Genomic DNA, 14611 nt, shown 5'->3' on the forward strand with positions numbered 1-14611 from the left:
ACGCAGATTTCCATAAGGGCTCCTGCAAAGGAAACGCATAATCTCTTGAAGGAGCCTGTGTAAGAGCTTGAGGTCTTTGATTAATCAGCTGTATAATAACTAAAGTTTTTTTGGCAAAACGTCTTAACACATTTGCTGAAGGTAATCATCTGTTCCCAAGTTTCCAATTTGGTTTTTGTAAAGGCATTGGAGCATATGATGCCCTTACAATCTCCTATGCTGTACAGAAATCTCTTGATTTTGGTCAAGAAGTTTCTATGATTGGCCTTGATTTTAGTGCTGCCTTTGACCGTCTTAATCATGAGGCCCTTGTTTTCAAACTCAAACAGTTGGGAGTGGGTGGGTTGTTTCTTAGAATTAAAATTGAATTTTCAAGTAATAGATCACAAAGAGTTGTTGTTGTTCCTCAGGGTAGTGTTCTTGGCCCATTACTCTTCATACTATATACACATGATATGTGGTTTGGCCTAGAAAACAAGCTTATTGCACATACAGGTGATGCTAAACTCTTCACATCAATTCCCTTTCCTGAATGTAGATCTGGGGTGTCTGAATCCCTTAATAGAGCTCTAGCTAAAATTAGTGCATGGTGGAAATTATGGGGCATGAAGTTGAACTAACAAAACTCAAAGTATGATTGTAAGTAGGTAAAGGACAGTAGCTCCTCAACATCCGGATCTAAGCATTGATGTTTCTTCAACTTTGTATGACTTAAGATTTTATGTGTGATTCTTGACAGCAAATTGACTTTTGAGAAACACATTAGGTCTGTGTCTTCATCAATTGTACAAAAAATTGGCTTATTGAGAAAGTCTTTTAAGATTTTTGGTGATCAATCTATTCTGAAAATGTGTTTTAATTATGTTATTTTTATTAGTAAAATAAATTTTTGAATATACTTACCCGATAATCATGTAGCTGTCAACTCCGTTGCCCGACAGAATTCTATGGAGGGATACGCCAGCTATCACAATACTAGAAGGGGGTGTACTTACAGCGCCACCTGTGGCCAGGTACTATAGTACTTCTTGTTGACACCTCTTCAATTTTTCCTCGGTCCACTGGTTCTCTATGGGGAGGAAGGGAGGGTCAATTAAATCATGATTATCGGGTAAGTATATTCAAAAATTTATTTTACTAATAAAAATAACATTTTTCAATATTAAACTTACCCGATAATCATGTAGCTGATTCACACCCAGGGAGGTGGGTGAAAACCAGTGTACAAGATTAAAGGATAGCTAAGTATCCCATATTTCATATAACAGTTATCTCAAATAACAATGAAATAATAAGTACCTGGTAAGGAAGTCGAATTGAACCGTTACTCTGCCTCTTTTTTAAGTTCGTCTTCCTTACTGAGCGCAGCGTTCCTCTTGGAGGCTGAATCAACCCAAAGGTGCTAAAGTATATAGGGCTGCAACCCCTACTAAAGGACCTCTACACAACCTCTAACCCAGGCGCTTCTCAAGAATGAATTGACCACCCGCCAAATCAAAAGGATGCGGAAGGCTTCTTAGCCTACCGTAACAACCATAAAAACAACAATAAAAGCATTCAAGAGAAAGGTTAAAAAAGGTTATGGGATTAAGGGAATGTAGTGGCTGAGCCCTCACCTACTACTGCACTCGCTGCTACGAATGGTCCCAGGGTGTAGCAGTTCTCGTAAAGAGACTGGACATCTTTAAGATAAAATGATGCAAACACTGACTTGCTCCTCCAATAGGTTGCATCCATTATGCTCTGCAGAGAACGGTTTTTATTAAAGGCCATCGAAGTACCTACGGCTCTTACTTCGTGGGTCCTTACCTTCAGCAATGCAAGGTCTTCCTCCTTTAAGTGAGAATGGGCTTCTCTAATCAGAAGCCTTATATAATACGAAACCCCGTTCTTGGACATGGGCCTCGAAGGTTTCTTGATGGCACACCATAAGGCTTCTGACTGTCCTCGAATAGGTTTAGACCTCTTAAGATAATACTTGAGAGCTCTGACAGGGCAAAGAACTCTCTCTAGTTCGTTACCTACCATGTTGGAGAGGCTAGGTATTTCAAACGATCTAGGCCAAGGACGTGAAGGAAGCTCGTTCTTTGCTAGGAATCCGAGCTGAAAAGAACATGTTGCAGATTCGGTCGTGAAACCAATGTTCTTGCTGAAGGCATGAACCTCACTGACTCTCTTAGCTGTTGCAAGGCAGACGAGAAAAAGAGTCTTGAGGGTAAGGTCCTTGAAGGAAGCTGACTGGAGAGGTTCGAACCTAGGTGACATAAGGAACCTTAAGACTACGTCTAGGTTCCAGCCTGGAGTGGATAGACGACGCTCTTTAGACGTCTCAAAAGACTTAAGGATGTCTTGAAGGTCCTTGTTGGAAGAAAGGTCCAAACCTCTGTGGCGGAGAACTGAAGCCAACATACTCCTATACCCTTTAATCGTAGGGGCTGAAAGGGATCTCTCATTCCTAAGATGTAGAAGGAAGTCAGCTATTTGGGTCACAGAGGTATTGGTAGAGGATATTGAATTGGCTCTACACCAGCTCCGGAAGACTTCCCACTTAGATTGGTAGACTCTACGAGTGGAAACCCTTCTTGCTCTGGCAATCGCACTGGCTGCCTCCTTCGAAAAGCCTCTAGCTCTAGCGAATCTTTCGACAGTCTGAAGGCAGTCAGCCGAAGAGCGTGGAGGTTTGGATGCAACCTGTCTACGTGAGGTTGACGTAGAAGGTCCACTCTTAGAGGTAGAGTCCTGGGGATGTCGACTAGCCATTGAAGTACCTCTGTGAACCATTCTCTTGCAGGCCAAAGGGGAGCAACCAGCGTCAGCCGTGTCCCTTCGTGCGAGATGAATTTCTGCAGAACTTTGTTTATTATCTTGAACGGTGGGAATGCGTAAAGGTCGAGATGGGACCAGTTCAGTAGAAAAGCATCCACATGAACTGCTGCAGGGTCTGGAACAGGGGAACAGTACAGCGGAAGTCTCTTGGTTATGGAGGTGGCAAACAGATCTATGGTAGGTTGACCCCACAAGGTCCAAAGTTTGTTGCACACACTCTTGTGGAGGGTCCATTCCGTGGGAATGACCTGATTCCTTCTGCTTAGGCGAACTGCTGAGACGTTCATATTGCCCTGAATGAACCTCGTGACCAGAGTGAGGTTTAGACCTCTTGACCAAATGAGGAGGTCCCTTGCGATCTCGTATAGGCTCCTCGAATGGGTCCCTCCTTGCTTGGAGATGTAAGCCAAGGCTGTGGTGTTGTCTGAGTTCACCTCCACCACTTTGCCTAGCAGGAGGGACTTGAAGTTCAGCAGGGCTAAATGAACTGCTAGTAGCTCCTTGCAGTTGATGTGGAGCCTTCCTTGTTCCTCGTTCCACGTTCCTGAGCATTCCCGTCCGTTCAAGGTCGCACCCCAGCCCGAGTCCGATGCATCTGAGAAGAGATGAAGATTGGGGGTCTGAATAGCCAACGATAGGCCCTCCCTGAGAAGGAGATTGTTCTTCCACCACAAGAGAGTGGTCTTCATCTCTTGGGTGATTGGGATAGAGACTGCTTCGAGAGTCGAACCCTTGTCCCAATGAGCTGCAAGATGGAATTGAAGAGGGCGGAGGTGGAGTCTCCCTAGTTCGACGAACAGGGCCAGTGATGAAAGGGTCCCTGTGAGACTCATCCACTGTCTCACCGAGCAACTGCTCCTCTTCAGCATGCTCATGATGCACTCTAGGGCTTGGCTTATCCTGGGGGCCGATGGAAAAGCCCGAAAAACCTGACTCCGAATTCCATTCCCAGGTACACAATGGATTGGGAGGGAATGAGCTGAGACTTTTCTATGTTGACTAACAGACCCAGTTCTCTGATTAAGTCTAAAGTCCAGTTGAGACTCTCCAGACAGCGACGACTCGTGGAGGCTCTCAACAGCCAGTCGTCTAAGTAGAGGGAGGCTCTGATGTCCGAAAGGTGGAGGAATTTTGCTATATTCCTCATCAGATGAGTGAATACCATAGGAGCTGTGCTTAGGCCAAAACACAGGGCTTGGAATTGGTAGACAACCTTTCCAAAAACGAATCTCAGGAAAGGTTGGGAGTCTGGATGAATAGGAACGTGAAAGTAGGCATCTTTCAAGTCCAACGAGACCATCCAGTCCTCCTGCCTGACCGCTGCTAGGACCGACTTCGTCGTCTCCATCGTGAACGTCTGCTTGGTGACATACGCGTTGAGCGCGCTGACGTCCAGCACCGGTCTCCAACCTCCTGTCTTCTTGGCCACTAGAAAGAGACGGTTGTAGAAGCCCGGGGATTGATGATCCCGGACTATAACCACTGCCTTCTTCTGCACAAGTAGCGACACCTCCTGGTGCAATGCTAGCCTCTTGTCCTCTTCTTTGTAGTTGGGAGAGAGGTTGATGGGAGATGTGGTCAGAGGTGGTTTGAGGAAGAATGGAATCCTGTAACCCTCCCTCAGCCAACTGACAGACTGGGCGTCTGCACCTCTCTTTTCCCAGGCTTGCCAGAAGATCTTGAGTCTGGCTCCTACTGCTGTCTGGAGATGCGGAGAGTCAGTTTTTTCCTTTAGAGGTCTTGGAGCCTTTCCTAGACTTGCTCCTGGAAGAGTCTGGACGGGAGCTTCCTCGGCTTGGGGCTCTACCACGAAAGGGCGGTATGAACCTCATAGCAGGGGTATCAGCCACTGGGGAGCGATAAGTCCTGGGGACTGAGGTAGCAACCTTAGACTTACGAGCCGATGAGGCTACAAGATCGTGTGTGTCCTTTTGTATCAGGGCAGCAGACAAGTCCTTAACCAGCTCTTCGGGGAAGAGGAACCTCGAGAGCGGAGCAAAAAGGAGTTGTGACCTTTGACAAGGTGTAATGCTGGAGGAAAGGAAGGTACACAGCTGTTCCCTTTTCTTCAGAACCCCTGATACAAACATCGACGCAAGCTCACCAGATCCATCCCTAATGGCCTTATCTATGCAGGACATTAAAAGCATGGCAGAATCCTTGTCCGCAGGTGAGGTCTTCTTGCTGAGGGCACCCAGGCACCAGTCTAGAAAGTTGAACATCTCAAATGCTCTAAATACTCCCTTCAGGAAGTGATCAAGGTCTGAGAAGGTCCAGCAAACCTTAGAGCGCCTCATAGCAGTTCTCCGAGGCGAGTCTACCAGACTTGAGAAGTCAGCCTGGGCAGAGGCAGGTACTCTCAAGCCTGGTGCTTCTCCTGTGGCATACCAAACGCTCGCTTTCGAAGTGAGCTTAGTCGGAGGAAACATGAAAGAAGTTTTGCCAAGGTGTTGCTTAGTCTGCATCCACTCCCCTAAGATCCTTAACGCTCTCTTAGAGGACCTTGCTAGGACTAGCTTAGTATAGGTGGACTTAGCTTGTTGTATGCCCAGCGAAAACTCAGATGGTGGAGAGCGGGGAATAGCAGAGACAAAGTGGTCTGGGTAAACCTCCCTAAGCAGAGCCAAGACCTTACGAAAGTCAATAGACTGTGGAGAAGGCTTGGATTCATCCACGTCTGACGAGGGATCCAGGTGTGCCGCCTCATCATCAGAAGCCTCATCACCAGAGTGAAGCGAAGAGATCGGACAAGAAAGCTGAACAGCAGAGTCAGAACGAGTAGGAACAATATTAGTGGTTTCCTCTTCAAGTATCTGTTGAGGGAAAACCTGAGGCTCAGACTGCAAAGGCTGAACAACAGACGAAGCAGAAGGAAGGCGCATGGGTGGAGGAGGCTGACTCCTGGCATGAGTGGTTGAACCCAAGGGTTGCGCTTGCTGAGCGGTTGGCGGAAGCGGAGTAGCAAGTACCTGTTCCTGCGGTGTGAGCGGAGCGCGATGAGGTAGAGGCTGCGCAGAACAAGGTAAATGTCTCGCAAGCTGAGGCTCCTGAGGCGCAAGGCTAAGGTGTTGTGGTGCTTGCCTTGTGGAGGGTTGAGCTCGCTGCAGCGAGAGCTGAGGAGACTGACTCATGGACGGGAGAGGTTGTTGTACCTCAACCGAGCGTTGCATCACTGGTGGAGCAGCAAGAGGAGGCGGAGGAAGAGTGGTATAATCCTCCTGATCCCATTGTAAAGGTTGCCTTAAGGAAGGCGGAGGCTGAACACCACTGGGAACAGCAAACTCAGAACGTGACTCAACATCGTACGCCTGGCAGGTGGTACTGCGATCAGGCGGAGCGAGCGCAGGCGGAGCGAGCGCAGGCGGAGGGAGTGCAGGCGGAGGCGGAGGCGCAACACTCTCAGCCCGACACTCACGCATTAAGTCCGAAAGCTGTGCTTGCATGGACTGTAGTAGAGTCCACTTGGGGTCGGCAGAAACTACAGTAGGTTGAGGTAAAGCCTTAACAGTCGAGCTCTGTTGTGGCAGAACCTTACTCCTCTTGGGCGGAGTGCAGTCGACTGATGACTGCGGCGAGTCAGAGCTGAGCCAATGACTGCAGCCTGGCTGAGCACTCGCGGACTGGACTCTACGTTTGAGTGGTCTAGAGACCTGAGTCCAACGTTTCTTGCCTGACAATTGATCAGCGGACGAGCGGAAGACGGGCTCAATCGTCTGCAGGTGGGAGTGACGGTCTTTGGAAGACACGCCCGCAACCACCGAGGATACTTCATTGCGCCGATCAAGGCCTGCCGAACCCTTTTGCCCTTCGACATTGCTTCTCCCCTGGGCTTGGGAGCTTGCAAGAGGTCCCGGACTGGGAGGACGACAGGCACGCATAGAAGTATCCTCACGCACCACACTGACACTGGCACTAGCACTTGGCACTGCACTGACACTAGCACTCGTCACAGCACTGGCACTAATCCCACCCACTGCACTCTTGACCTTCAGTTCCTTGACCTCGGCCATAAGAGACTTGTGATCACTTACCACTGACTCTACTTTATCGCCTAAGGCCTGAATAGCACGCAAAACAACAGACATATCAGGCTGAGGGCAAATAGTAGGTTCGGGGGTAGCCACTACAGGGGTAGGAAAAGGTAGGGGATCATGAGGTGAGGAAAAAAGTGAAGAGTGAGAAGAACTCCTCCTAACTCTACCTCTCTCTAACTTAGTTGAATATTTCAAAAGACGGACAAATTCAAGTTCCGAAAGTCCGGCGCATTCCTCACATCGATTTTCTAACTGACAGGGCCTGTCCCTACAGTCAGAACAAGCGGTGTGAGGATCTACCGAGGCCTTCGGAATACGCCTATTGCAAGACCTACATCGTCTATGGGTGGGGGCTTACGAAATGTCAGACATCTTGAATCCAAAGAGTTAGCCAAGGGGGGTTCCAAAATCAAGCAAAAGATCGATAACCGTTAATCAGTACTATATAAAAGCTATCTAAGCTAATATAAGAAGGTTTCCAGTAAAGCGACAGCCGAAATCTGAGAGAATACTTCACCAATTAGCCGTGAAAAAACTCGAAGATCATAAGCGTATCCCAGAACGTCTTGCCAGAAGCACGACAGAGGAAAAATTGAAGAGGTGTCAACAAGAAGTACTATAGTACCTGGCCACAGGTGGCGCTGTAAGTACACCCCCTTCTAGTATTGTGATAGCTGGCGTATCCCTCCATAGAATTCTGTCGGGCAACGGAGTTGACAGCTACATGATTATCGGGTAAGTTTAATATTGAAAACTTTCATTTTACCTTGTTTCAAGTATTGTTCTCCTGTTTGGTCTTCAGTTGCTGATTCTCATCTTCTTTTGTTAGACAGAAACTTACAGCCTATTAAATTTCATAATCCTGATCTAGATATTAATCTCTGGCACCATTATTCAATTAGTTCGTTATACATGTTGCATAATATTTTTCATAATTCTGATATTCCTTTACATTCAGATCTTTCTGGACAATTCCATCCTGTTCGTAATACTAGGCAGGCAGTTAATTCTAATAGTCAGGCCTTCTCCATCATGAGGCTCAATACTAAACAGTATTCTAGAAGTTTTATTCCAGCTGTGACCAAGTTGTGGAATGATCTTCCAAATTGGGTAGTTGAAATGGTACAACTTCAAAAGTTCAAACTTGCAGCAAATGTTTTTAAGTTGAACACACTATCATAAGTCTTTTATAGTTTATACATGAAATATATGTTCTGATGTTGTTACTGTTTTTAAAATATTTTATTTTAATTGTTCATTATTTCTTATATAATTTATTTATTTTCGTATTTCCTTTCCCGATTGGGCTATTTTTCCCTGTTGGAGCCCTTGGGCTTAAAATTTTTTTTCTTTTCCAACAAAGGTTGTATATTAGCTGGTAATAATAATATTTCATTTATTTATAAAAAAAAAAGAATGAGAGCAAGTCTATTCCGTCTGCAGGTAAGAACATGAGTTCCAAAGGGCATACCACTGTTTACATTCCGTGGGAAGATGTGCATATAATTTTCAAGTTTAAAAATCATGTTAATTCTTAGAGCCATGGGTTTGATTGCTTTTCTCAACCATCCTTCAAACCTTAATTTACTAAACCTGATATTTTAGTTGCTTATTTAATTTCCAACTAAATTTCAACTATGGTTTTAAGTACTGCACACCTATTGAGCTTGTCATAAACACATCTATTCTTTTAACAGCAAAATAAATTTCTCAGTGCTTATACAGCCCTTATACCCAGAGGCAAAACTCTTAACCATATGAAATCTTGCATCTAAATGGCTATATCACCCAAGAATTGAGGTAACTGACTGTTAAGAAACTGACGATCCAAGAGGACAGTGGAAGGCTGCCATCTTTTCCCATTTTTTTTTTTGCTAGAGAGGGATTAACTTCTTTATTTCTTTGCCACAAAGGACTGATGTTTCTATGAAATCATTAGACTTAGCTATAATCATAAGTAATGAGTTTGTATAAACACATTTATTTAACAAAAACGTAACTCACCTTGCAATAGCGAGTTTTCTGATTCTACAGTACTGAGTATTTCCAACAATAGTGATTTAAGCAGAAAGCAATGTCCATATAAAAGAAAAACACAAATACTCTACAATTAGCAAGCAATCTCAAAGATCTTTCGTTACAACACCTGAATGGGAAGTAGTGTAGATCCTGATGGAGAGGGTGTCGAGAAGTGCGAGTACCTGGGTCTGGTGGCTTGTTAATCAACATTGTATGCATAGCCATGATGTTGGGACCGGTAAAGCATTCAACATAGTCTAAGATCTGTAAAAAAAAAAAATTATTTTTTTAAAAATGAAATATTCTCTATGATTATCACTCAAGACTTAATAATTATGACAATTCACTTTAGCCCACCTCCGTTCAATTCAACCACATAAGCAATTCCCAAGTCTACATACACAAAAATGCTAGTGCTTTGCCTATTGTTCCAATAATATAAGTATATATTACAGTAAACATAAAATAATCAACAAGTTAACCTTGCCACACAAAGGCATTTCATTACTGAAGCATTTGTTTAAAAAGAAAATAGAAAATTATAATTTTCATTGATAATAAAATCATAATTCCATGATACTGTTTATCCTAATCATATGCAGTGCTAAAAATCAATAAAGAATAAATGTATAAAAGATTAATAAAAAAAAGAACTTTCTATAATTAATACTGATAGGTTTATGGCTGAACTAGCAATGGCAGCTAGTGCAGAGGAAGTAATGAGGCACAGTAAGTATGGCAGGTCACGGGGTAGTGATAGGAAGTTGAAGTGATCCACAGAGAGGGCAGGGGATGTGATAAAGGAGGAGTACAGTTACTGTAAACAAAACTTTGAATAGGACACTCTTTCTTGATGAAAAATGCATTTAAACTTTCCTTTTGCTATTTCCAACATGTCATCTGTATTACCTAATCCTATTGTACATCCAGCACTGCATGGGCCTGGGAGACTTATGGGAGTTCTTGTCTTGACAGCCAATGCCGCAAGAGCAGTCATAGGAGCTGAATGTCAATTCATTTACTCCTGCCTCTCATCTTGTTCTCTGAAGACTTTCTTGTTCTCTAAGTGCTTTGATAATGTGGAACTGACAGTAAACAAACAATATGCAGTGTGAAATGCTGAATGTCTTGGAATGTATATGATGAAATGAATGTGAATATCCTGTAGAGAGTAGGGTTCCCCTGCTGTATGGTACCAGAAAAGCAGTCCTTAAAGTAATTAATGATTAAAAAGGCCTAATAAATCCCCATCCATTGCCAAAAAGACAGTAAATTGTTCAATTTTGGAGAAGCATCAAGTCCATGACAGCAAAAGAAAAGACTCACCAATTCAAGAATAAATTTTAAAAGGTAAATATCCCACCTTACTTAAATATGTCTAAGAAAGAACTGCGATGTCATTTGCAGAAGACCTTGTGCTCACCATTCATATTGTTGAAAAGAAAATTCTCCTTACAGTAGTCATGAACGAGAAGCAAAAGAATTTTAAAAGATAATGCTTTGCATCATAGTACAGTCAAAACAATAGTAAATACTGCTTATGTGATGGAGCAGGGAAGTTTCAATGGATATGGGGGTAGTGTTGGTTCACATTTCCTTCTACAACATACAACACAATTGTAATGAGGTATGTGTTTACTACACTGTTTTCATTTATTGTCATATTACTAGTGTATTAGTGTTAGCATGAGTATTGTACTTGCTGTGCTTCCTGGATCTAACGTTATTACTAAACTTTTTAAGAATACAAATTATTAGGAGTGGGTAGTGTCCTTTTTGGGGTTAATGTGGTGAGGGGTCTCTGAGGACTACTGTAATCTCCACTAAAGTATAGCAAGTGTTTCAACTCGCAGAGCAGAAACTCGGTGTATATAGAGGACACCCATGGGTTCAGGCTCTATTGAATCTGTCACAGCACCTTGAATGCTGAAAATCCCCTGGAAACTGATGACACATCATCCACTACTAACAACTAACAATGTACTGGAGACATTGCTAGTTGCGCACTAATTGGCGCCAAGATGCCATTTTCATTCCTGTCGCCGAGCTATCAAAACGTTTGTTGCTCAGCTGTTAATTGATGACTGCATTTCGAGAGTATTTTTAGCTTTATTCTTGTAGCGATGGTAGCAACTTCCACACTTACTCCTGAAGCACCATCAGAATGCCAGTTCACTTTTACTACTTTATGGTCTTGTTTGTGGCTACAACCTTTGCCCTCATTCGTAACCACACATCTCCAAATCATTAACAATGTGTCGCTTTTGCTACATTAATTACGCACATAGATAACCGTCAAGTGAAAATTTTGGTTTCTCTCTTGCTTAGTGTGTTTTCAGCCACTTCTGGTATGAGATTTACAATAAAGTAGTAAAATTGTATTACAGCTTTCTAATGTTTAGACAGAACTAGCCCATGTACAGCCAAGGCAGTTACCCAACTATCGACAATTGCTAATTGAGAAAATTACCTGTACTACAAAATGAGACAAAAAACTATTGCTAGTTGAGAAAAGTTACAAAACAAAACCAGTTTCTACAGCAGGTTATTTATCCTTCTCTTATTTGAAAAAACAAGACAATTTTTTTTATTCTATTCTAACTTGATGCCCAAACAGTTCAGTACCAAAAATATGTCACTGAAACAGTCAGTGCTAGACTGGCAGTGCCAAAGTTTGTCAACAAAAAGTCCTAATCCGAATTGGTTCATATGATATGCAAACCCAATAAAGAGTGAAAGCTCCATTGTAGCAGGTGAGGAGCAGCATATCTAAGCAAAAGATGCCTTGTCTTCCCCTATTTTGTGAATCTATGCTGAGAAAATACTTTAATTCTTTCATTCTGACTTGCTTTAACTTTGACTGTCTGGTTTTTAGCTGCTGATTCTCATCTTAATCTACTGCGGTCTATTAAATTTCTTATTCTTGATTTTAAATATTAATCTCTGGCACCATCATCAAGTTAAAGAACATACATAAGATTCTTCCTAACTCTGACCATCCTTTGTATTTGGATCTTCCCAGACAGTACCATCATATATGTAGTACTAGGCATACAGTTAATTCTAAAGTCTCGCCATCTTGATCACAAGGCTCAACACAACAAAGTATTCTAGAAGTTTTATTACAGATGTAACCAGTTTGTGGAATGATCTTCCTAATCGGGCAGTTGAATCGATAGAACTTCTGAAGTTCAGATTGGCAGCAAATGTTCTTATGTTGAACAGGCTGACTTAAGTCTCTCTTAATAGTACAGTATATATATATATATATATATATATATATATATATATATATATATATATATATAAAACAGATCTAATTTTATCTTATCATTGTTACTGTTCTCAATATATTTTATATTCAATACTTTTCATATAGTTTATTTATTTCCTTTCCTCACTGGGCTATTATTCCTTGTTTAAGCCCTTTGGTTTATAGCATCCTTCTTTTACAACTAGGGTTGTAGCTTAGCTAGTAATAATAATAATTATGATATGATAAAAAGCTAAAAATATATAACCGAGGAAATCAATCACCTACCCACATATTGTTTAATTGATTGATTTGAGGTTTTCTGGCATCCTGACATCTAAGGTCATTGATGGCAATATCATTTATAAATAAAGAATAAAAGAATATTCAATTAAAACCAAAAAGCAACAATGTTTTAAAAGTTAAATAGCTTTCAGAAGACCTGCTTCAGAAGTAAAGCTAAAAATACCACTAGCAGGGTAGGACACAACATGCCCAAGAATCTTGGCAAGGATGAACCTGCCATCCTCACTTCGAGCCTCAAACATATATCTATTTCTTTCACTACTATATGTGGGGCATTCGGTCAGCAAATGCCTCACTGTCAAGGGTACCAAACAGTGAGGCATTTGCTGACCGAATGATTATGAAACAAACATCAGCAATTCAACATAAAAAATAAAACGCTTAAATAAATAATGATAAATGTTGTATACCTGAGGTAACATGCAGTGTTCAGAGAGAACCTCATCCCAAACAAAGTCCTGAATTTTGTTGACAATACGTTCAGCAGCAACACCTGTCTTATCTTTCAGAGCTATGTCCTTCATCTTTGTCATGCCTGCTGTATCAACACGACCTTCTACTAAGTCAAGGAACCTACCCCTGCAAGGTACATGAAATTAATGTCTAAATCGTACAATGCCTCCAACACTGAATAAAGGTGGATATATTAGTCTAGTACATACTGTATATTGCATTGTCAAGTTTGAAATACCATAAGAGAGTGCCAAGGCCTTAAGGCAATTTTTGTTACACAAAAATTGAAAAAAGGTAAGAAGATGATTTCAATCAATCACGTCGTATTTCGCTATAATGTATAAGAATATGACTGAAACATTCATAATATAAAAAAAAAAACTATTTATTTTGTTAATTAGAAAAACACCTGAATACACCAAATAGAGCAGTGAAAGTAATTGTTCAATCACTTCCATCACTATATACAACTTGCTACACTCTCCTTAGATATTGTGGTGCCTTTACCTAATACTGTAACTATATTGACTGATTTAGAAATATATCACAATAATAATAATATAATTGTTAGTATTTTTGTTTTGCATTACCAATGACATTAGATTATCAATAAAAAAAATGAAAAATATGTACACCATGGGTGTTAACTATGGCACAAATATTGTTAATCTATATTTATTCATAAAATTTTTAGATAACCCTTTAGAAGGAATATTTGCCTATGAATTTAGAATAAGATTTATTGATGATCTTATATAACTGAATACAGCAATTGATATAGATGTATTAATGTTAATTCAATAGACGCAAAAGTACAAGAAGTCTCTGAAACCAATATTTTCCCTTATAAAATAGAGCTCTGCCTAAATAACATCAAGGTAATAACCAACAAATTTCTAATGAAAGTTTATGATGAAACATTTTGAATTTGATAAATTAGGACTACTGTACCTACTTTTTACTACAATATGTTATTTTCATTAGTAAAATAAATTTTTGAATATACTTACCCGATGATCATGTAGCTGTCAACTCCGTTGCCCGACAGAAATCTACGGTCGGGATACGCCAGCGATCGCTATCCAGGTGGGGGTGTACATAACAGCGCCATCTGTGAGTAGGTACTCAAGTACTTCTTGTCAACAAGAACTCAATTTTCTCCTCGGTCCACTGGTTCTCTATGGGGAGGAAGGGCGGGTTCTTTAATTCATGATCATCGGGTAAGTATATTCAAAAATTTATTTTACTAATGAAAATAACATTTTTCAATATTAATCTTACCCGATGATCATGTAGCTGATTCACACCCAGGGTGGTGGGTGGAGACCAGCATACATGTTAACAAAGAAGCTAAGTATCCCGTATTTCATTTTATCAGTTATTCAAAATAACAAACATAAAATAAATAAGTACCTGGTAAGGAAGTCGACTTGAACCATTACTCTGCCTTTTTTAAGTACGTCTTCCTTACTGAGCCTAGCGGTCCTCTTAGGATGCTGAACGACCCCTAGGTGCTGAAGTATAAAGGGCTGCAACCCATACTAAAGGACCTCATCACAACCTCTAACCTAGGCGCTTCTCAAGAAAGAATTTGACCACCCGCCAAATCAACCAGGATGCGGAAGGCTTCTTAGCCGACCGTACAACCCAAAGAACAATAATAAAAAGTATTCAAGAGAAAGGTTAAAAAGGTTATGGGATTATGGGAATGTAGTGGCTG

General features: G+C 41.5%; 1 protein-coding gene across 3 annotated transcripts in view; it reads right to left on the reverse strand.

Moving 5' to 3' along the window:
• LOC137618058 (phytanoyl-CoA dioxygenase, peroxisomal-like) overlaps window positions 1–14611 on the reverse strand; it is a 67774-nt gene that overhangs the window by 20556 nt on the left and 32607 nt on the right. For all 3 annotated transcript variants that reach the window (XM_068348020.1, XM_068348018.1, XM_068348019.1), the window contains exons 4-5: window positions 12849–13017; window positions 9007–9143 (exon numbers count right to left, since the gene is read on the reverse strand). In XM_068348020.1, the coding sequence (XP_068204121.1) occupies window positions 9007–9143; window positions 12849–13017 (306 nt within the window). The remainder of the gene's footprint in view (window positions 1–9006; window positions 9144–12848; window positions 13018–14611) is intronic.

This window comes from Palaemon carinicauda, chromosome 24, assembly GCF_036898095.1.
Source record: "Palaemon carinicauda isolate YSFRI2023 chromosome 24, ASM3689809v2, whole genome shotgun sequence".
Lineage (NCBI taxonomy): Eukaryota > Metazoa > Arthropoda > Malacostraca > Decapoda > Palaemonidae > Palaemon > Palaemon carinicauda.